General features: G+C 40.6%; 2 protein-coding genes and 1 non-coding gene across 6 annotated transcripts in view; 1 reads left to right on the top strand and 2 right to left on the bottom strand.

Moving 5' to 3' along the window:
* Positions 1-1,449, top strand: part of USP8 (ubiquitin specific peptidase 8) — a 52,705-nt gene extending 51,256 nt beyond the window's left edge. The window contains 2 exon segments of the mRNA NM_001076126.1: positions 315-447; positions 617-1,449. Of these exon segments, the coding sequence (NP_001069594.1) occupies positions 315-447; positions 617-802 (319 nt within the window). The 3' untranslated portion in view covers positions 803-1,449.
* A 987-nt stretch (positions 1,450-2,436) lies between these two features.
* USP50 (ubiquitin specific peptidase 50) overlaps positions 2,437-23,763 on the bottom strand; it is a 38,146-nt gene continuing 16,819 nt past the window's right edge. For 2 of the 4 annotated variants that reach the window (XM_024997345.2, XM_059890270.1), the window contains 6 exons: positions 20,550-20,744; positions 20,133-20,328; positions 19,255-19,464; positions 17,836-17,978; positions 13,767-13,899; positions 2,437-2,715 (listed from right to left, as the gene is read on the bottom strand). In XM_024997345.2, the coding sequence (XP_024853113.1) occupies positions 2,524-2,715; positions 13,767-13,899; positions 17,836-17,978; positions 19,255-19,464; positions 20,133-20,328; positions 20,550-20,744 (1,069 nt within the window). In that variant the 3' untranslated portion in view covers positions 2,437-2,523. 4 annotated transcript variants of the gene reach the window in all.
* Positions 3,431-3,534, bottom strand: LOC112448652 (U6 spliceosomal RNA). The gene has a single exon (XR_003037026.1). It is a non-coding gene; the product is annotated as a U6 spliceosomal RNA (small nuclear RNA).

The following is a 23,763-nucleotide window of genomic DNA, read 5'->3' as shown; positions in this document are numbered from 1 at the left end:
TTGCCTTTGTCTAAGACTCATCTAATGGCTCTAGCTGGTCTGGGGATTAAGGGACCAACGTGTGGCTCTACCTCCATCACTGTTTACCTGGGCCAAGACTTTTATGCACCTCAGTTTCATTTGTAAAACAGAAATGAAACCAAGTATCTTTAGACAAGTCCCTCCACTATTAAAATGCTGGGTGTGTGTTTGAAATAGATTTTATGTCTAAACATAAAAACTGTCTAAAACTCTGGATTGTTAGTGAATGAATTAGGGTTCATTTTGATGTCTTTGGTCTGTCAGTGTAACTGCTGTAATGTTTTGCTCTGCAGTTTTTCCTATGATGGCAGGTGGAAACAAAAATTACAGACATCTGTGGACTTTCCATTAGAAAATCTTGACTTGTCGCAGTATGTTATTGGCCCAAAGAACAATCTGAAGAAATACAACTTGTTTTCTGTTTCAGTAAGTATCTCATTGACCAGAATACTTTTTCTTTCGAAGCAAACTGAAAAAACAAGTTTCAGGTTGTTCCTTTCCTCAGAGGAAAGTAGGAACTACATTAAGGCTTTGAAATTATTGACATATTTTAAATAGTTCAACTTGAACTGATTTTCTGTCTTGTTTGGCACAGAATCACTACGGTGGGCTGGACGGTGGCCACTACACTGCCTATTGTAAAAATGCAGCAAGACAGCGGTGGTTTAAATTTGACGATCATGAGGTTTCTGATATTTCCATTTCTTCGGTGAAATCTTCAGCAGCTTATATCCTCTTTTATACGTCACTGGGACCACGAATAACTGATGTAGCCACGTAAGGAGAAGTAGGTTTTAAGCTAGTTATCTTTTAACAGGCTGAGCAACACAACTCTTGAATTGCTTGTAAAGATTCTGGATAGGCATAGCTGACCATTTAAAGGACTTGTAGGACAATGAGAGCTGTGTTACTATACCATATACTTCTGGTCAGCGCCATTATCAAAAAACTGACCAAGAACATTTAACAAGTATTGCAGTAAGCATTCCTTACAGGTACCATTTATTTCAAAACAAGTTTTTTAGTTTGCTCCAAAGTTAAAATAATTAACTAGCTAAGCATTATTATTCTGCTGGTCTAAAAATCATTGTATCCTTTATTTTCCTATTCACTGTTATGGCCTTTTCACATTTCTAAATCCCAGCTTGATCTACTGAATACTCTAGAATGATGTAAAGCAGATAGGAATGTATGTGTATATATTTATTGCACACTTGCACATCAAATCAATGTACATAGTATAATATGTGGTCCTTTTGTGAAGCCTAGAACTCAGAGGATTGCTCCCCCCCGACTTTTGGCCTATTCTGAGTAACTGCAGTGCTTTCTTAGGGACATGACAGGGCAAAGCTATTTTTCTGTTGGCTTTGGGCTGTATTTGTGCACTAAATCTTTATTCTAAAAAAATAAATGGAAACTTTTCTTTAATTTTTTAAATGAGAATTTTCATTTACACCTACATTAAAATCTTAATGAGAAAAATAATTTAAAACCCTATAAGTGTTCTGTCTTTAATTTTTATTAAGTGTTCTGTCTTTAATTTTTATTGTTGCACAGGACAGCAGAATTATAATTTTTACACACACTTTATCCCAATACAGTGACTTAAAATTTAGTACACTTACTCTGTTGCATCACTTGATTCCATTCTTCCTTCACCTTGACCATGAACTGCATATAGCACTTATGATTCTCTCAAGAGTTGAAAGTCAAAGTAGGATATAAAACCTTAACACCCAGGCAGACTTATTCTATCACGAGTAGTAGAATTCTTAGGATTAACGTAAAAAGATAACTGCAAAGTGAACTGCATTATAAACCACATCTTTAACAACTGATGTATTAAAAGGGATAGAGGAGCGTAGAATTTATCATTTACCTCAGGGACTCGGTTGTTACAGGTAAAATCAATATAAACACTCCACATAAAAAACAAGATTATAAAGGTGCTCCTGAAAGATGTCACCATTACTGGATTCCCAGGAAGAAGATGCAAGAATCAGTTTTGAATTGTGAAATGGACGACTTCTCATGTTCTGCAATTAGTCTGAGTGACTTATAGCTTCTTGGCTAAATTATCAGATCAATTAATATTTTCAAATCACAGAGCCACTTGAATGAAAGTTATTTCGGTTTAGCTCCATGAAGTATCCTTGGAAAGTAAGTTTGTTGGATATATCTAATTATGAGATAATCTATGATAAAAATACACATTACTAAACAATGCACTTTGAAATATGCACACAGTACATAATCTGAGTGCTTTAAAGGTCCCCATCTTTTACCCCCATCTTAGTACCGCATCATTTCTTTGCTGCCTTTTTCAATAGGCTAGGACCCATGTTTGTTACAAACTTACCTTGTAAAATGTTGCATAATATGCCAGAAAGACTTAAAAATGTCAGCGAATGCAAGTAAGTTGCAAGACTTTTAATGACAAAGCAAAACTTAAGTACCAGGTTCTCACTGCTAGTTTTGCAGTTTTCAGGAAACACCATTTTCTTAGGTCTTGCATTTTTGTGTAGGTATAGAAAAGGGCTGACAGCTGTAGAACAGGAGATATGCTGCAGCAGTTTGGACTGCAGTATCTGGAATCTCACTGACTCGTGTGTCATCAAAGCTGTACCAGGCCTGGGTCACTGAGTTCTTGGAGAAAGCAGTGTAGTGGCCACCATCCAGATCACCAAAGTGGTTCTGGGGGAAAGAGGAAACGTCACACTTAGTGTTTACATTCAAATACTTAACTGTTACAGCCAAAAATGTAGGGCCACAAAATATTTTTAATAATTGTCCTTTATACTGGATTAAAAGGAAATGACAATTTTAAGTCAAATCATACATATAGCCTGACTTCTCTATTTTTTGTGTCACTGAAATGGTTATACATTATGTTCATTGACTATTTAATAGAATATGTGAATGAAACAGGATAGTATTTGACAGCAGCTAGTATTTATCAATTAATACAGAGCACCTACCATCAGTTCAGTTGCTCAGTCGTGTCCGACTCTTTGCAACCCCGTGGACTGCAGCAGGCCAGGTTTTCCTGTCCATCACCAACTCCTGGAGCTTATTCAAACTCATGTCCATTGAGCCGGTGATGCCATCCAACCATCTCATCCTCTGTCATGCCCTTCTCCTGCCTTCAATCTTTCCCAGCATCAGCGTCTTTTCCTTTTTTTTTTTTTTAATTTTATTTTTTAACTTTACAATATTGTATTGGTTTTGCCATATATCAAAATGAATCTGCCACAGGTATACATGTGTTCCCCATCCTGAACCCTCCTACCTCCTCCCTCCCCATACCATCCCTCTGGGTCGTCCCAGTGCACCAGCCCCAAGCATCCAGTATCGTGCATTGAACCTGGACTGGCGACACGTTTCATATATGATATTACACATGTTTCAAAAAAATATGGAATGCTTCACGAATTTGCGTGTCATCCTTGCACAGGGGCCATGCTAATCTCTGTATCGTTCCAATTTTAGTATATGTGCTGCCGAAGTGAGCACCAGGGTCTTTTCCAATGAGTCAGTTCTTCGCATCAGGTGGCCAAAGTATTGGAGTTTCACCTTCTGCATCAGTCCTTCCAATGAATATTCAGGACTGAGTTCCTTTAGGATGGACTGGTTGGATCTCCTTGCAGTCCAAGGGACTCTCAAGAGTCTTCTCCAGCACCACAGTTCAAAAGCATCAATTCTTTGGTGCTTAGCTTTCTTTATAGTCCAACTCTCATATCCATATACGACTACTGGAAAAACCGTATTTTGACTAGATGGACCTTTGTTGGCAAAGTAATGTCTCTGCTTTTTAATATGCTGTCTAGGTTGGTCATAACTTCTCTTCCAAGGAGCAAATGTCTTTTAATTTCATGGCTGCAGTCACCATCTGCAGTGATTTTGGAGCCCCCCAAAATACAGTTTCTCACTGTTTCCATTGTTTCCCCATCTATTTGCCATGAAGTGGTGGGACCTGATGCCATGATCTTAATTTTCTGAAATTTGAACTTTAAGCCAACTTTTTCACTCTCCTCTTTCACTTTCATCAAGAGGTTCTTTAGTTCTTCACTTTCTGACATGAGAGTTGGTGGGTTACTGATATTTCTCCCAGCAATCTTGATTCCAGCTTGTGCTTTATATAGCCCAGCATTTCACATGATGTACTCTGCGTATAAGTTAAATAAGTAGAGTGATAATATACAGCCTTGACGTATTCCTTTCCCGATTTGGAACTAGTCTGTTGTTCCATGTCCAGTTCTAACTGTTGCTTCTTGACCTGCATACAGGTTTCTCAGGAGGCAGGTCAGGTGGTCTGGTATTCCCGTCTCTTGAAGAATTTTCCACAGTTTGTTGTGATCCACACAGTCAAAGGATTTGGTGTAGTCAATAAAGCAGAAGTAAATATCTTTCTGGAACTCTTGCTTTTCGATGATCCAACAGATATTGGCAATTTGATCTCTGGTTCCTCTGCCTTTTCTAAATCCAGCTTGAACATGTGGAAATTCATAGTTCACATACTGTTGAAGCCTGGCTTGGAGAATTTTGAGCATTACTTTGCTAGTATGTGAGGTGAGTGTAATTTTTCAGTAGTTTGAACATCCTTTGGCATTGCCTTTCTTTGGGATTGGAATGAAAACTGACCTTTTCCAGTCCTGTGCCTAAGTTCCAGGTATCTCTTGGAAGTCAGGAGTTGCCTGTTACTCCAAGAGATACCTGGAGTCAAGAGCACCTACCAAACACAGACTGCTGCTGCTGCTGCTGCTGCTAAGTCGCTTCAGTCGTGTCCGACTCTGTGCGACCCCATAGATGGCAGCCCACCAGGCTCCGCCATCCCTGTGATTCTCCAGGCAAGAACAATGGAGTAGGTTGCCATTTCCTTCTGCAGTGTGTGAAAGTGAAAAGTGAAAGTGAAGTCGCTCAGTTGTGTCCGACTAGCAACCCCATGGACTGCAGCCCACCAGGCTCCTCCATCCATGGGATTTTCCAGGCAAGAGTACTGGAGTGGGGTGCCATTGCCTTCTCCGATAGACAGACTATTAAACATCAAAGGAAATTTTAAAATAATAATCATCTCTCCTAAATGAGCTTATAGTGTAATTTTGAAGATAGGCTAAGATTAGACATGAAAAAAGACATGTAACATGGCAACAAGACATAAGACGACTGCATATTGTGACCACACAATTTGAGGGGGGTGCACAGCAACAGCTCCCTCAGTCATCCAAGGCCTAAAGAAGAATCTGTTCCATTTGTCTTTCCAAACCCAGTACATGAATGTTTGAAACAAACACAATGGAGAACCTCATTTCTCAGAAGGTAGTATGGCATATAGCAGGGGTCAGCAAACTGTATCTGGCCATGGGTCAGAGCCAGCCCACTGCCTGTTTCTGTATGGCCTGTGAATTAAGAATGCATTTTATATTTTTACATGGTTGAAAAAAGTAAAAAAAAAAAAAAACTTGTGACATGTGGAAGTTATATGAAATTCAAATTTTTCAATGTCCTTAAATAAAGTTTTATGGGAATACAGCCATGCTCACTTGTTTATAAGTGGCTGCTTTCACACTACTACAGTAAAGTTGAATAGCGACTAGATACATGGCCTGCAAAGCATAAAATATTTACTGTCTAGCTTTTTACAGAATAAGTTTGCTGATCCGTGGGGTAGGGGGAGGAAAATGGATTTTTCTAGTCAATTCTGACTATGAATTCAGCTTTAATACTACACAATGACCTTAAGGAAATTACTTAACCTTTCTGAGCTTTAATTCCCCTATCTTTTAAGATGGGTAAGAAGACCTTATATACAACTACTATTGTATATATGTCTTATGTACAACCACTGTTTCTCTTGTAATGCAAGCACATAGGAGGTACTTTTTAAGTGTCCCCTTAGACCTTCATCTTCCTCACATCTCCCCTTATACATTAGAGAAATATCCCAAAGCTAATATTTAAAAGATTCAAGCTCTGGTCCTGATGTTGGCCATGTGACCTTAAGCGGATTTGCTTAAATTTCCTTATTTATAAAATGGTGCCCAGAGACTTCCTGGTGGTCTAGTGGTTAAGACACTGTGCTCCCAATACAGGGAGGGCAGGTTCAATCCCTGGTCAGGGAACTAGAACCCACATGCTCCAACAAAGATTGAAAGATCCCCAGGTCACAACTAAGACCCAGCACAGCCCAATAACTAAGATAAATACTTAAAATGTCCATAATAGTCTGATGTAATTTGGTTGAGAAAAACAAAATGTCTGGTGGATATAGATGATGAGTAATGTTCTAAAGTGACTAGACAGATCATGGGTAGAATATGTTCAGTTTTGATGGCTTGCTGTAAAAAACAAAAAAAAAATGAACATAGCAGAAGCAGGTGAAGCATCATTCTTGACTTCCATTCCCAGTATTTTCAGCAAACAGCGCAGAAGCAGGTGAAGCATCATTCTTGACTTCCATTCCCAGTATTTTCAGCAAACAGCTAGCCTGAAAGCCTTCATATGAAACTGTAAGGAATGCTGAATGAAACCCGATAAATACCCATTGGAATATATGGGTAACTTTAAAGATGGTATAGTCAGAGTAATCTCAAGGGGCCAAGTACAGAGGAAATAAAAGATGAGTGTGATATATGGTTGATGCTGTGACTGGGAGTAAAGGCAGTTCCTGGACTCTGGAACCACTGTGCTTGGGTTTTAAAGGTAGCACAAGGGTTGGAGGTAAAGTCTTAAGTCCCTGCAAGGTGAGGCGTTGGAATGAGATTCACACATATAGCCACAACCTCTTAAAAGAGATTGACCCTTGATAACAGAACAAATGGGACTTCCCTGGTGGTCCAGTGGTTAAGAATCCACCTTGCAATGCAGAGGATGCAGGTGAGATCCCTGGTGGGGGAATTAGGATCCTACATGCCGGAGGCCAACCAAGCCCGAGGGCCGTAACTAACTGAGCCTGAGCTCTAGAGCCCGTGCACCACAACCACAGAGAAGCCTGTTGCTGCACCAAAAGATCCTGCATGCCATGCTGCAACTAAGACCTGACACAGCTAAATAAATATTTTATTTTTAGAAAAGAATAAGTAACGGGGGAAGTCTATCCTCCAGTGTTTAGCTTAGCTTAGGCTCTGGGTACAAAGAATAAAAGAAATTCCTAGAAATTTGTTACCACAGACCTGGCTTTTGGGGATTCACATTTAAACTGTTAATACCTGTGTGTGTCAGAATCCTGTAAATTTAATGTGAGAATGAGAATTATTTTGGGGTTGCTTGGCAAAAAGAATTAACTTTCTAGATTGATGGACCTTAATTCAAGCTGTACAGGATAAACACACATTAAGAAAAAAAAGCCAGTGATGCTGAACTCACAATTCAGTATTACAGAACACACAAGGAAACAATGAGTAAGAAAAGGCAATAAATAACAAGATTAAACCCCAAGCACTTTAGGTAACAGAGACTATACGGAAAGTATACAAACATTTAAGAACAGGAAGCAAACTCTGGAAACGTCAAAAGAACTTACAGAAATGATAAATACTTGAAATTAAGAATGTCAAGTGTTGAGAGTACATAGTACATAGAATTGAAGAGATAATGAATAAATTATACAGATGAAACTGAGGAAATTACCCTGAATGGAGTAGTGGCAAGAAGTTGAAAGAGAACATTCAGCATATACCTAGAAGTGCTAGAGAATAGAGCACAGGAACAAGGCATTATTGAAAGTGACAATGACTAGAAATAATTAAGGAAAGACATGAATCTTCAAATTTAGAAAATACGGTGAACCAAGGATAAATAAAAATAATACTGCAAGACAACAAACACAAAGTTTTAAAGTCAACAGGAAAAAAGGATTATCCACAAAAGAATAACATGATGGCAGAACTCCACGGCAGCCATATAAACCTGAAATAATAGTTTTAAAACAATAAAACATAACTGCATCCAGAATTTGCTCTCTAGTTAAAGCATTCAAGAATCAAAAGATTTTTTTCAGTCAGAGACTTAAGACTTCAGGATAAGAGACTTGATGTAAAGTCCACTGAAGTATGTCCTACACAAACAAAATTGAGTACAAGTGAAAAAGTGATACGTAAGAGAGCCTGAGGACTTCCCTGGTGGCCCAGTGGTTAAGAATCCACCTGCCAATGCAGGGGATATGGGTTTGACCCCTGGTCTAGGAAAATTCCACATGCCCGTGGAGCAACTAATAAGCCCATGCGCCACAACTCCTGAGAACGAATGCCGAAACTACTGAAGCCCGCACGCCCCAGAGCCTGTGCGCCAGAACCACTTAGTCTGTGTGCTGCAACCACTGAAACTCATGCACCCTAGGGCCTGTGCTCTCAACAAGACAGACAACCACAGTGAGAAGCCTGCGCACCGCAATTACAGAGTAGCTCCTCCTCGCTGCAACTAGGGAAAGCCTGCAAGTGGCAGTGGAGACCCAGCCCAAAGTTAAAAAAAGACAAAAAATTGATACATATCTTTCAGTTTTTCATTTTGTTAAAGCAGATAAAAACTTAAGAATATATACTTGAACAACACAACAAGTTTTATTTAATGGACATATGGAACTCTGAACCTAATTTAAAAATTTTTTTCAAGCACACATAAAACTAGTACAGAAAGCAAGTATCAACCCGTACTAGGAATGGGTAATACTGGACCATATTTTCTGATAAGAATGCACTTAAGTTAGAAACTAGTGACAGAAGTATGACTATGTAAAATTATGTTTGGAATTTTTGAAATGCACCTCTAAATAACAAGTTGATGGAAATCAAAGGAAGTTGAAGATGGGAAATAAAGACCAGAAATCAATGAAATAGAACACAAAGAAATAATCAAAAACCATAAGCTGGTTCTTTCAGATAATAAAATAGATAGACTATAGTGTTAAGGATAAACAAAGGGAGAAGTGACAATTCAATTATGTTGTTTAGTCCCTCAATCATGTCTGACTCTGCAACCCCATGAATGACAGCCCGCCAGGCTCCTCTGTCCATGGGATTCTGTAGGCAAAAATACTGGAGTGGGTTGTCATGCCCTTCTCCAGGGGACCTTCCCAACCCAGGGATCGAATCCGTGTCTCATACCTCCTGCATTGGCTGGCACGTTCTTTATCACTAGCACCACCTGGGAAACCCTGCATGGGAGTAATTCCTTCCAAATTCAGGACAGTGCTTACAACTGAGAAGGGAGCGAAGTGGAGTTGTTAAAGATACACAGAGGCTTGATTTTTTTCTACAATATTGTATTCTTAACATCTGTGTGTGTACATATTGTGTTTTCTTTGCCTGAAATATTTCATAATTTTAAAAAGTTTTCCTAGAAACCAATCATTTGAAGAGGGTTGAAGGGGGTAAATGCTGTTAGTGTATGATCACTATTTTCAAATATGTGAAGGACTGTCACATATAAGACGTATAAGATACAAGGACAGGGAAGCCTAGTATGCTGCAGTCCATGGGGTTGCCAAGAATCGGACACAACTGAGTGACTGAACAACAACAACAACACATATAAAAAATAAGAATGAGTTCTGGGGGGTGGTCTGGCCCAAAGCGCGTGAAGTCTAGCTGCTCCTGGGAGCTGGGGGTCACCCGCAACCGCTTTAGGGGTCCGGGTGTACAGGAATTGGTCTTCCGACGGGAGGCGGACTGGGCTGGGCACGGACATCGCAGAAGCAGCAAGGCCGGTGACTCGAATGCTAGTGACGCCCTGGGGTTTGGGGAGGCGGCGGGAGAAGCAGGAGCAGAGGAAGGCAAAGGCATTCCATAAGACTTCCGATCGTATATCACTGGCCAGAGCTGAGCCTGACTCCAGCAGATCATTGCCCTGGAGAACCGAAGTTACCCTTGTTGGCTGACACTGATTATGATTGATGTTTTGAGCTACAGAAGGGAGTAATTTTTCTGAGATCAAGGACATTCACATGCTATCGGATCAAATGGAGCTCTGCTGCCAAGAAGAGATTAGTAGTTAGAAGGACTGTTTGCCCTTTCCTGAGAGCCATTTCAAGGATGCACCTCAAGAGAGCAGGAATAATGACCTGGGATGCTGAGGGTGACTGAACCCCAGGAAGGCCTCTCTATAAACTCTCAGATGCCACAGGCTGGCAGAGGGGAGGTGAAGACCTGGTCCCTGGGCACTGAAGACCAGCCCTGGAGGAAGTTACCTGCTAGTTAAACCGCCACCTGTCCATCTGGAGTGGCTACCTCTTCCATCAGTCTCTCCCTGCCCTCTGGATATGGATGGATTCCACCCGGAAAGCTCCTGAACCCATAGTCGGTGACACATGTCAGAAAGAAAACAATACCAGGATCAGCTCAAATCAAACATCCAAAACCGGTACCCCAGAGGCCTGTCTTCCAAATTGGATTTAGAGGAGTTCATTTCCAGGATCAGAAACTGAAGGAAATGGCTAATCTGCTTGCGGTTTCCTGCTCCCATGCAACCGTCATCACAAAGCACCCAGCAGAGCTCCCTGTGCTATGCAGCAGCTTCCCGTCACCAAAAAATCTACAAACAGTGAATGCTACGTAGGATGTGGAGAAAAGGGAACCCTCTTGCACTGTTGCTGGGAATGTAAATTGATAACAGCCACTATGGAAAACAGTATGGAGATTCCTTTAAAAAAAAAAAACTAAAAAAAAAACCCATAGTTTTTGTAGCAAAGACCAGGTAGTTGGAATATCAAAAGATTGTTCTTGTTGTTGTTTAGCCACTCGATCATGTCTGACTCTTTTGTGACACCATGTACTGTAGGCCTCCAGGCTCCTCTGTCCAGGGGATTTCCCGGGCGAGAATACTGGAATGGGTTGCAATTTCCTTCTTCAGGTGATCTTCCTGACCCAGGGATTAAACCTACATCTCCTGCATCTGCAGATGGATTCTTTACCATTGAGCCACCTGGGAAGCAATTCTGTTGCTGCTGCTGCTAAGTCGCTTCAGTCATGTCCGACTCTGTGCGACCCCAGAGACAGCAGCCCACCAGGCTCCCCTGTCCCTGGGATTCTCCAGGCAAGAACACTGGAGTGGGTTGCTATTTCCTTCTCCAGTGCATGAAAGTGAAAAGTGAAAGTGAAGTCGCTCAGTCGTGTCCGACTCCTAGCGACCCCATGGACTGCAGCCTACCAGGCTCCTCCGTCCATGGGATTTTCCAGGCAAGAGTACTGGAGTGGGGTGCCGTTGCCTTCTCTGGGGAAGCAATTCTAGACTTGTCCAAATGCTGCAAAAACACCTCAATTCCTCCATTCTTTACTTTTACATAGTAAGTCCTTTAATAACTTTCAGACCCCCTCTCAGGGCAAGAGAGTCTCTTACACAAGTTTTAAAACTGGCCACGAAGTGTTGGTTTGGTGCTTACAGGTGGTGTGCAGAGGCTGCTCTAAGAAAGTTCTGAGGCATCTACTGCCAAAACATTCTCTGGTACTTTGATAAGACTGAGGAAGAGATACCTTTAGTTAAAAGTATTCATCTTTGCTTTCTTGTCTAGTACCGCTGAGCTTCTGTGTATGAAGCAAACCTCATAAGACAGCCATTAGAAAAACCTATTAATCAGCTATTAGAAAAACCTGTTATTCACTGGGGAAGCCCATCAAAATATTACTGTTTATTAAAGAAAAGCAGATATCTCAAAAAAAAAAAAAAAAAAAAAGGAATGAGTTCTGTTTGGCTAACACATACGTACAATCATTTGTTAACCAAAAAGTCACATAGGTATTAACTGTGCTGTGTTCAGTTGTGTCCGACTCTTGCGACCCTGTGGACTGTACCCTGCCAGGCTCCTCTGCCCATGGCATTTTCCAGGCAAGAACACTGGAGTGGGTCGCCATTTCCTTCTCTAGGGATCAAACCCACTTCTCTTGCGTCTCCTGCACTGGGAAGTGGACTCTTTACCACTGTACCACCTGGGAAGCCCAAAGAGTTTGGGCCCGATGTAGAGAGACAAGTTAACAGTCAGAGGCAGCATGACATAGTAGTGAGAGCAGGACTGTTTGGAGCAGCCTGCCTGGCTGCAGACCCTGGCTCTGCCCTTTGTAGGTATTAGATTGGAGCAGATTTATTTAACCTCTGTTCCTGTTTCCCATTCTGTAACATGGGGATGATAATAGTGCCCATGCCTCACAGGGCTACATAAGAATTAAATGGTTGATTATTTATAAAGTGCTTGGAACACTATCTGGTACATAGCAAGCACTATATGTTTGTAAAATCAAACAATCTGGCAGATAAAGAGCCTTCCTTGTAAAGCAGAGAGCTCTTTAAGGGTTTATTCGAAAGCTGGATAAATATCTGCTAAGGATGGTGTGAAGGCAATCTTTCCTTTTTGGGCCAGGGTTGAATACTTCTCAAACTTCAGTATGCATTCCAATCACATGGGGATCTTGCAAATTTCTAGTCAGTAAGTGTTGGGTGGAGCCTGATATTTCTTATTTCTATCAGGTGTTTCCTGGGGAATGACACCTTGTGTAGCCGAGTTCTGGATGGCCTTTCCCCACGACCATACATCACAGTTTCTAAGATGCTTAGTTCTTGCTTCTGATCAATCACCAATTTTCAGTAAATTCTAGGTATATTTCTTTCAAAATCAATTTTTACCCTTCAATTAACTAGTAATCATTTAAACAAAGCTTGTCTCTTTTAATATAAACATGTACCTTTTCATACTGCAGATAATTATCATACAAGTTTTTATAAATTCTGCTTTTGGATTTTTTATTTAAAGCAGAAACAGTTATAATGAGAAGTTAAAACAGTAAAATATGGAGGTGGAGCAATTCCTATATCATTTTGGAATTCACATTAGAGTCTATTATGATAGAGAAGAGGATGTCACTCTAGATTTCCAAATTGGCAAGTTAGAGAAGGAAAACCATATTAAAGGGCAAGATAAATTAGAAAGAAGAAGAATGTCAAGGATCAACATAAAAAGGATAAAGTAAAGAAGGATCTTTTTAAGTTTGAAGTATGGTTCTCAGTTGAGAGATGTTAAAGAGAAAGACCAGTTGAAACAATATTTTATATTAATTCGGCGATAAGCTTAATAGCAAATTAGACTTCAGCACACCAGAAGACTCTGGTGAGTCACACTGGGATCGAGTGGGAGCCTTGCCCATCTGACACCAGACACAACTGGACCTCTAAGTTCAAGTGAAACTGGAATGTTCCAGTGAAACCTGAATGTTCTGAAGAAGATAACACTGTGATCCAGAACAGAAACCCAGAGATGGCCTTGTGCTTGGGGTGGGTTGATGCTGTGGGAAGTTGTAGAAGGTATGGTCTGAATTATACTCCATGATTTCTTTCCTTCAGGGAATCCTCAATGATGACAGTTGATTCAGAGCCAATGGAATCCCCAGAGTTTCCTCAGGACTGATGCTCACAGGCAGGGATTATGTTTGGGGGGCTTTCACCATAGAGAGGCTCATGATTATTCAACATAAAGCTACTAGAACCAACTTGTGCTGCCCACTGCCCAGAGCACAGCTCACAAATGTCTCTAGATCTGAAATAACCATGGAGCAGTGGGACAGTAAGGAGCCAGTGTAGAGGACATTGTATTCTTTAACTCTGGTACTGTTCAAGGTCAAAGCAGGCAGTTTCCAGGCTCTCTCTTTTGTTTTTAAAAGAACAGTACAGTAGAAGTCAGGATGTGATAGGAGTAGTCATTCAAGCAAATAATTCTACAGTTTTCTTTAAACCTGTGTTACTTTATATAGTTTCAGCATTTTACTCACCACCACTGCACAGAGGTTATATTTAGGATGTTTCCGAAAAATTGGGCAAATGTAAGGAGTAAGGTCCAAGTTAGTGAGCGGGTAATGAATATCTGTCCTCAGTTTCCTTTTCATTGTACCCAGAATGTCAAACCTGGAGAGAGAAAATAAATGTGTGAGATAGTAAGTTTGTAAATCACTCATGAATGAAGTGCACATACTTTCACAAGTTCGTAGTTAAAAGTAATTTCTTGGAAAGATTATTTGGTGCTGACCTTTACAAAAATTACTTTGTCTCATCTACATATATTTAGAATCTTCACATCCACAAGCCTTACCAAAACTGAGGCTGGAGTGGGCCAAGGGCCTGAGTCAAGGAATGAGATGGATTAGAGTCAATCTAGCAGGAGTTAAAAAATGGAATTAAAGCCAGGATCAGCACTGGAGGAGTAGAAATCATGCTGGTGGCTTCCTGAAGTCTTTCCTCCAGTGGATGCTGTTTACCCTAACCAAGCTGACTCAGCTTTTTCTTATCTTGCTTTCCGCACACACTGTCTTGGCAGTGTCCTGTTTTCCAGCTCTGAGGTTTTAATACATCTTTAATAAGATAAAACTTGGTGAAAATCTTGTCACATTTTCTAGGTGTTACATAGATCAGCAAATCTGAGGTCATATCAGAATCACTCCAGAGCTTTTTAAAAAATCCATTATGTTCATTTTGGAAAAATGGCTGACTTAGGTCTCAGATCAGATCAGATCAGTCGCTCAGTCGTGTCCGACTCTTTGAGACCCCATGAATTGCAGCACACCAGGCCTCCCTGTCCATCACCAACTCCCGGAGTTCACTCAAGACTCACGTCCATCGAGTCAGTGATGCCATCCAGCCATCTCATCCTCTGTCGTCCCCTTCTCCTCCTGCCCCCAATCCCTCCCAGCATCAGAGTCTTTTCCAATGAGTCAACTCTTCGCATGAGGTAGCCAAAGTACTGGAGTTTCAGCTTTAGCATCATTCCTTCCAAAGAAATCCCAGGGCTGATCTCCTTCAGAATGGACTGGTTGGATCTCCTTGCAGTCCAAGGGACTCTCAAGAGCCTTCTCCAACACCACAGTTCAAAAGCATCAATTCTTCGGCGCTCAGCCTTCTTCACAGGCTAACTCTCACATCCATACATGACCACAGGAAAAACCATAGCCTTGACTAGACGAACCTTTGTTGGCAAAGTAATGTCTCTGCTTTTGAATATGCTATCTAGGTTGGTCATAACTTTCCTTCTAGAGGAGGGAAATTACTGGATGAGCCTAAGATATTCTTGTGCCAGAAAGTAAAGAATCTTGTTTGCAAAACCTAAAGGAATATCAAGGGGAAAAGGGGGAAAGATTGAAGGCAGGAGGAGAAGGGGATGACAGGATGAGATGGTTGGATGGCATCACCAACTTGATGGACATGAGTTTGAGCAAGCTCCAGGACAGTTGGTGATGGACAGGGAATCCTGGCGTGCTGCAGTCCAGGGGATCGTAAAGAGTCGGACACAACTGAGCGACTGAACTGAAAGGAATATCATTATCATATGATCCCATGCCTAGGTATCAGCTCAAAAGAAACGAAGAGGTTTTATATCCACATAAAAACCTATATGCAAATGTTTATAGCAGTTGTATTCTTATCTGCCCCAAACTGGAAACAACCTGAATGTTCATCAACTGGTGAATGTAACAATTTTGTTACATTCATAAAAGGGTATATACTACACAGCAATCAAAAGAAGGAACCACAGCTACATTCCACAGCATGGATTAGTCTCATTGTTCTAAGTGAAAGAAGCCAAACTCAAAAGGTCACATATGGTGTAACACAGGACATTCTGGAAAAGGTGAAACTATAACAGTGGAAATCATATCACAAGTTTCTTTAGTTCATGTATACATATAGTTGATTCATGTTGTTGTACAGCAGAAACTAACACAACACAAGGGAAGCAATTATCCTCCAATTAAAAAAATAAAGTTTCTAGGGGCTGAAGGTGGAAGAAGTGATTGACTATAAAGGAACATGAGAAAACTTTTTGGGGTGATGGAAATGATCTCTCTGTTGGCAGCAATGGTTATATTACACTTGTCAAAATTCATAGAACTATACACTTAAGGATACATTTTATATATTTAATTATAGTTTAATAAACTTAAATTATCTAATCAGGTGCTCACAGGAGATGGCTTGAAGCGGATCCCACTGGCCAACCTGAACAATTTGAACATCAAGAAGAATAATAGGGCTTCCCTGGTGGCTCAGTGGTAAAGAATCCACCTGACAACGTAGGAGACATGGATTCAATCCCTGATCTCGGAAGATCCCCACAAGCCATGGAGCAACTAAACTTGTGTGCTGTAGCTACTGAGCCTGTCTCTACAGCCCAGGAGCCATAACTACTGAAGCTCATATGCCCTAGAATCTGTGGTCTACAACAAGAAAAGCCGTGGCAGTGAGAAGCCGGCACACTAGAGAGTAGTCCTCTCTCTCCACAACTAGAAAAAAGCCCATGAAGCAATGAAGACCCAGCACAGCAAAAATAAATAAATAAATCATTTTTTTTAAAAAAGAATGATAATAGTAATGGATATTAAACCCATTAAAATTTAAAATATCCATGAGTTCAAAGTGATACTAGTTGCAGAGAGGAAAACTATACCTTTAAATGGTGAGATCTTACAGTTGCTACCATAACTAAGGGATCAAATTTAACATTACCAATAATTTGTGGACAAATTTTCCAAATATTTTTTGGGAAACTGGGCAAATTTTCGTGATTTGCCTCCTGATGTAATGTAATGACAAGTCCATAACATCAGCTGTGGCAGATTCTTGCTACAATAAAACAGCTTAGCCTGAATCTAACCAAGGGGAAACAATCAAACAAATTCAGGAGGAGGCAAAAATGGCTCAACAGGAGGAAAAAAAAGTTTAACTATTAAAAAAGAGGGAAGGATCAGTCCAGATTAAAAGAGGCTGAAGAGATAGCCAAATGCAATGTATGACCCTTGACTGGACGGATTGGAAAAAAAGTAATGAAAGACATTTTGGGGATGGGGGAATTTAGATACGGACTGTATCTTAGGTGATACAAAATTATTGTTACATTTTTTGGACTATTTGATAATGGTGTTGTGATTATGTAGGAGAATGTCCTTTTTCTCAGGTGATAGATACATGCTAAAGTATTTAAGCATGGAATACCTTGGTGTTTGCATCTTACATTAGACGGTTCAGCCAATAAAATGGAAGGGACAGAGAAAGGGAGAGCTGGAGGGAGAAAGACTGGAAGAATGGAAGGAAATGTCAAAAAGTGGCACCAACTAGTGAAGATTTTAGGGTATATGGATACTCATTGTATACCTTTTCAATGTTTCTGTATATATAAAACTTTTAAAAATAAAAACTGAGCTGGGGGTAGAGATTAAAAATTAAAATAGTGATGCTCAGATTCCACGTCAGACTTATGGGATTAGAGTCTCCAGTGGAGCTAGGGAATCTATCTTTAAAAAGCACTCAAAGTGAGCTCCAAAATGTCTATCAACAGTTAAAAAGATAAAGAAAACATGATGTACATATATATGATGGAGTATTACATAGGTGTAAAAAGGAATGAAATTCTGCTACAAGGATATCTGACCTTGGAAACATTATGCTAAGTGAAACAGGTCAGCAAAAAGGACAAATGTTGTGTGACTATACTTATGTTCAGTATCAGAATAGGCAAATTTACAGACACAGAAAGCAGACTGGAGGTTACCAGAGGCTAAAGGGAAAAGGAATGAGGGGTGGTTAATGATTTCAGAGTATTTGTAGAGGGTGATGAAAAAGTTTCGGAAATACTGATATACAACATTGTGAATTGTAATTAATGCCAGTGAAATTATACACTTAAAATGGCCCAAATGGCAAATTTTATTATGTATATTTTACCACAGATTTAAAAAAATTAATATACCCAACACCATCGAATTGTATACTTAAATGGGTAAAATGCATGGTATGTGAGTTACATGTTAAAGCTGTTCCAAAAATCTGCTCACAAAATGTTAAAATCCATACCTTTTTAGGTGAAAGACAATTGTTTTTGGCACTTTGGAAATAGTGGCCCTCACAGCTGCTTCTTGCTTGGTTTCACAAAAGGAACAGTGAATCTGGTTGTTCCAGGTCAATGTGTCTTGTTGGAAAAAACATTGGAGACAGTCCTATTGAGGAAAAACGCATTTGATGACCAAATTGGATCCACAGCAATCTGGGCTACTGTCTACATTAGAACTCTGAAAGAGCTGCAGAAACGTAATCCCCGGTGCTTTTCTCAAAGTCAAGTTCAAGAGATGCCAGCACCACAAGATGCAGTTTGGATAGAATCCTCCTGGCAAAGGAGGTGCTGCTTTCTCACTTAGTTACTGCAAGGGATCCAAATGTCCATCTCATTTCTAATCTCTGAATCATCATTTTACTATTTCTGATTTGTTTCAGAATAATACCAACTATGCAATTTCCACTAACCAAGTCAGGCTTTATTTGTCTCATCACAAAAGTGATCTGGTGACTAAAAATGGCTGTATCCCAGTATCTGGGGGTGGCCCATAAAAAAGACAGCAGAACAGAGAGAATCAGATCTCATGCCCACAGGAGACATCACCAACCATCCAAGCCCCCTGCTCTGCAAACCACTGGCCTAAAGAAGTGAGCACAGATTGCCAGCGCCTCATTTAGAGGCTTTGGAATTCATCTCCAGCAGGCTTTAGCAGTTTGATCTGAGGAAAAAGTCCAGGTCTGAATAAGCAGAATTCTTTTCTCTAATTCTGGTATGTGAAAAAAGTTTTAGCAATAGATGTGCTTTCATAATTGCAGGAAAAAAATATTAATGTGTGTTTTTCTGCAAGGAAACTTACTGCTCCCTGCCTCCTAACAGCCACCTACCTTTCACCAACACCTCCCACCCCTGCCAACCCCCCACCCACTCCCTGACCCTCCCCACTCCATTTACATATTAACTTTTGGTATTACAATAAAGAAAATTCAAGAGGTAAACTAAGACACCATTCCATTCTATCTTCCCCCTCAAATTCCTCAGCTTATGTCCAAATATAAGTGGCTCAAGACTAAAAGTCAGATTTATTTCTATCTAGTTTTCAATCTGGACCTACAGACCTCTGGGATGAAAAGGGGCCATAGAATTTTTATAAGTTTAAATTTCCTGTATGCACCAAGCCATCTCAATAGGTTGAATAAAGCCCACCTATCTATTTTACGGTGAGGCTGTTTTACTGAACGTCATCAGAGATACAACTGAATTCACAGTAACTTTTGGCTATATGTCGCTTTTCTATAAAACACTGTCATCATCGGCTTCCAATTTTTTTTAGTTATAAAGTGGCTCCCCTTATACTAGAAACCATAGGAAACAACGCTGAGAAAAATCCAGGGCTGGGGCAGAAAGAGACAAAAGAGGTCTCCAGGAGTAAGAATTCTTACCTGAAGAGAGCACTCGTATTCGGATGGAATGGGGAGGGAGATGATGGTGAAAACTTCGTTCTTGTAGGTGCAGTTCTCACACTTTAAACATACGATGCTATAACTAAGCTGCCCTTCAAACAGCCGGGTGATGATGGAGGACTCATTGGCGATCATCTTCCTGCAGCATCTTGGAATGGATCTTTTTTCATATGCTTTTCTCTGGTGGTACTAATCAAGGGACAAATTCATGCCAAATCAACTATTGGTTATCAAAGTTGTTTTAATAGAATGACCCGATTTTTCTATCAAAATGCTACCCAAAACTTTAGTTTTGGATTCAGATAATAAATAGAATAAGATCTTAAGAGTATATAATAGGTATAATTTCTGATAATTCATTGATTTGCCTCTTTAAGTGAAGCTGAGGATGAGGATACCCTAACCCTGGTAAAACCCATGTCCATGGTGCCATAAGCTGACAGCCAATGATCCTGTGATATGGGGCTCTGGAGGCGGGTTTTCCTGGGAAGAGGGTAAGCTGCAAACTGGCTTCCGGTCATGCAAGTTTATCTAGCGGTAAGATAAAGGAATTGGATCTTTCCTCCAGTCCCTTCAGGTTATGTTCTCTAGCCTCCTATTGTTAGGGGAAAAAAAAAAAAGTTTCTTAAAGAGCAAATGTTAAACTCCTGAGATGGCCCAATTTTGTTAGGCTACAAGCCTGATGTGAATCTAGCTGATGCCCAGGAACAGCATTTCTGGGAGCACATTCTGACTGTCCAGTGATTCTACAGCCTTAGCGAAATGTTCTAAAGGCGCTATGCTTTCAGTCGGTTCTGCTTTGGCAGCTTATTTCATCACACCTCCTGCCCACGTCTCCCACCATTAATTCTACCTACCTTTTTCAGAGCTTCATGAAGTTCATTCAGGACATAAATCAAGAATTCCTGAGCATCTTGCTGCGTCTTTTTCATAAATACCGGGTAGAGGTTGCCAAGAGCTGACCGAAATATTTCTGGTGAGACACAGTCAGAGTCTCCAAGCCACATGTCTGTCATCACATATGCAAAGGCAGTGGCAACCTCACTGCAGTCCCTAAGAAGGAGGGGAAATGTTTCTGGCTGATCATGTGGCATCAGACCCCAAGCTTGATTCATTTCTTGGTTGACCTTCTCGTTTTACTCACCCTAGAAATGGGATCTGGGGCGCTGCAGCCTCTACTAACTGGTTTAGCCCTTTCCAGAAGGTCCCTTCCCTAACCTCACCTTGGAGAGCAGGGGTGGGGGCCGGGCCACAGGTAAGGCAAATGGTCTTACTTTTGAAGAGCATTAATGTACTTTCCCGAGAGAAAGTACTCCACCAGTGGTGAGATGCTGCAGAGACACTGTAAGATGGCGTTCATGTAGCATGTGTTGCCCAGGTTCCGCAGGCCAGTCACCCCCTGGAGATGCGGCTGGTTCTCTTCAGCCTCGTTAACTGGGCACGGGTCATAGTGATCTGCGCACTCTGAACTGTGTCGGTGCCATGTGGAAAGAAAGGAAAGCATTTTGAAGAAACAAAATATGCACAAATGAAATCAGGCCCTCTCAGCCTCATGACACAAAAAAGAGTTCTTCATAAAATTTATACCAAATACATTCCCTATCAAAGACAGAAGTATTTGGACTTGGAGTCTAAAACTGTGTTACTTGGCTCAGGACTCTCTAAACAGTGAAAGTGAAGTCGCTCAGTGGTGTCCAACTCTTTGCGACTTCATGGACTGCAGTCTACCAGGTTCCTCTGTCCATGGGATTTTCCAGGCAAGAATACTGGAGTGGGTTGCCATTTCCTTCTCCAGGAGATCTTCCCAAACCAGGGATTGAACCCAGGATTCCCACACTGTAGGCAGACGCTTTACCATCTGAGCCACCAGGAAACTCTGAACAGTGCCTGCAGCCAAATAAACAGAGATAAAATTTCTTCCTAAAACCAAAGCAAGAGGACAGAAAACACTGCCTTTTCAGGGTCCTAGAATCTGCTAAAAATGCAGACTTTCTTTCTAAATACTATTTAGAGTATTTACATTTTTGCTGGACAAGTAATTTAATTATTACTACTAGTAATAATAATAATAGATAGCAGTTAATAACAATGATGGAGAAGGAAATGGCAACCCACTCCAGTATTCTTGCCTGAGAAATCCCATGGACAGAAGAGCCTAGCAGGCTGCAGTCCATGGGGTCACAGAGTCAGACACAACCAAGAGCATGTGCAGAGTAAAAATGAAAGTGAAAGTGTTAGTCACTTGTGAGCCCAAGAACTGTAGGCTGCCAGGCTCCTCTGTCCATGGAATTCACCAGGGAAGAACACTGGAGTGGGTAGCCATTCCCTTCTCCAAGGGATCTTCCAGATCCAGGGATCGAATCTGGGTCTCCCACATTGCAGGCAGATTCTTTACTGTCTGAGCCACCAAAGAAGCCAGCTATCATGTATTAACTGGCACTATGTTAAGCATTTAATATGAACTTTCCTATTTAATTCTTGCAACAATTCTATGGGGTAGTACAGTTATTTTTGAATCCTGTTTTACAGGTGAGATATCATATGTAAATGGGCTAGTCATTTGCTCATGGTAATATACTAAGGCATGTGCAGTGACTTGTAGAGAGAAGGGATATTTATCTATCTACCTACCCATTATCTGTCTGTCAAGTTATTTGGATTTATGTATCAAATATTAGGAGTCTATATGTGTGTGTACACATGTATATGCCATATATACATTCAAGAATATAATATAAATTATACACATATACATATAAACACACAAACATACATAGAGGGAGAGAAAGAGCACATACTTTGCAAAAAAAAAAATAGATCTTACTTTAAATTCTGACTCTTGCACTTACTGGTTACATGATCTGGGACTTTTATATGTCTGTTTCTCATCTATAAAACAGGATAGTGTTACTTGGCTTACAGGACTGTTCTAAGGATTGGATTAAATGATGCAAGGTGTGAAGCACAGATTACATAGTTAATAAATGGCAACTTAACCTAAATTTTTAAAGAAATGACTGATCCAGAATATCCTTAACAGTAGCTATGGAATTCATATGTCCATATGGATCAACCAGACCCGCACAGAAGAGAGTCCTTTCTCCACACAGAGCTGCTTTCTGTGATTGGGCTACTGCACCAGGCAGCCCATTATCTTTGTCCCCTCGATTCTTCTTTCCACGCTTACTATCTCAAATTGGGTCTCCAGGAGACAGCTACCTCACCTCAGTACCTCTACTTACAATTCTGCCAGTTTGACAAGTTCTCTCTGTTACCTGGATGGACATTTCCCTTTTATTTATCAATATCATGGGAGGCCTAGACCTGTCACTCTTTAGGCATAACTATTAGCTGGATATTAAATAACATCTTCCCTTCCATTTGGGGAACCCCCAATGAGTCAAACCTGGAAAAATCATTCAAAATGCGGCATGTACCTCCTGACCCCTTAAGCATGGCTTCCTCCTACCACCCTAACTAAGCTTATCTAAAAAACTATAGTAGACAGAAGCTCACAGGACATAGTAGATACTGAAGTCGTCTTCAGGGAAAGACCGCTGTGAAGCCATTTCATGAAACCACATTGGTCTTTCACTTCTATTTAGGAGCTGTGTCTAATCCTTTTAGCTTCATTTCTCCAAGCCTGTTACTCGGGTTCTTTCTGTTTCTAATAAACAACTTGTATGTTCCTCTCTACTTTCAGTAGCTGCAAACTGATTTCATCTGTACTTCAGTTACATTCCAACTTGGATTTCCCATACATCATAATCCTTTACATTACACTTCAAGATTCTGCAATGTTGCCATTGATACTGTTAACTTGGCTGCTTTAAAACTTTCAAAGGTTAGATTTCAGAGAATTTACAGAACATATGACCCCTTTTCCTCCATCTTTCCAAGTGTTTATTGTATGTATATATTATACATTCTCACAAACACACATTCACAGAGGATTTGCCTCCACATCAGTGGACACTATGGCAACCCTACCCTATGAGTGCTTAGGGCACTCATCCACTTACCCAGTGACCACACCTCTTCTAGGCCTTTGAGGGACTGTTTCCCATGGTGGAAAGGGAGACAGCAGTTTTTGCTGCTTCCCAAAACATATAACATTAGGACAGACTAGAGTATTTCCCTTCATGCTCATCAACTAGAGTGCAAAAGAGGTTCATATTCACACACACACACCACACTAGTGCCACACGGGGCAAATAAAGTGTTCATCATAGAAGAATTTATAAGCTGAGAAATAGCAAAGCACACATGGTCTCCTGAGCTCTCATTTTATTCATAGAGAACCATGCATAAGAAAGAACTTCAGTAGAGAGGGAACCCCTTGCAAAGAACCCCCCACCTTATGCTCTGTCTACAAAGCTAATACCAACCTGTTCTTCCTCTAAGCAAACTCAGAATCTGTAAGCAGTAGGTAAAGAAAGAGCCATCAGGGCCAATTCAATTCCTTTTTTCTCAACTCTACATCAAGTA

This window comes from Bos taurus, chromosome 10, assembly GCF_002263795.3.
Source record: "Bos taurus isolate L1 Dominette 01449 registration number 42190680 breed Hereford chromosome 10, ARS-UCD2.0, whole genome shotgun sequence".
Lineage (NCBI taxonomy): Eukaryota > Metazoa > Chordata > Mammalia > Artiodactyla > Bovidae > Bos > Bos taurus.
Note: the sequence above shows the minus strand (reverse complement) of the source record. Positions and strands in the feature narration are given on the sequence as shown.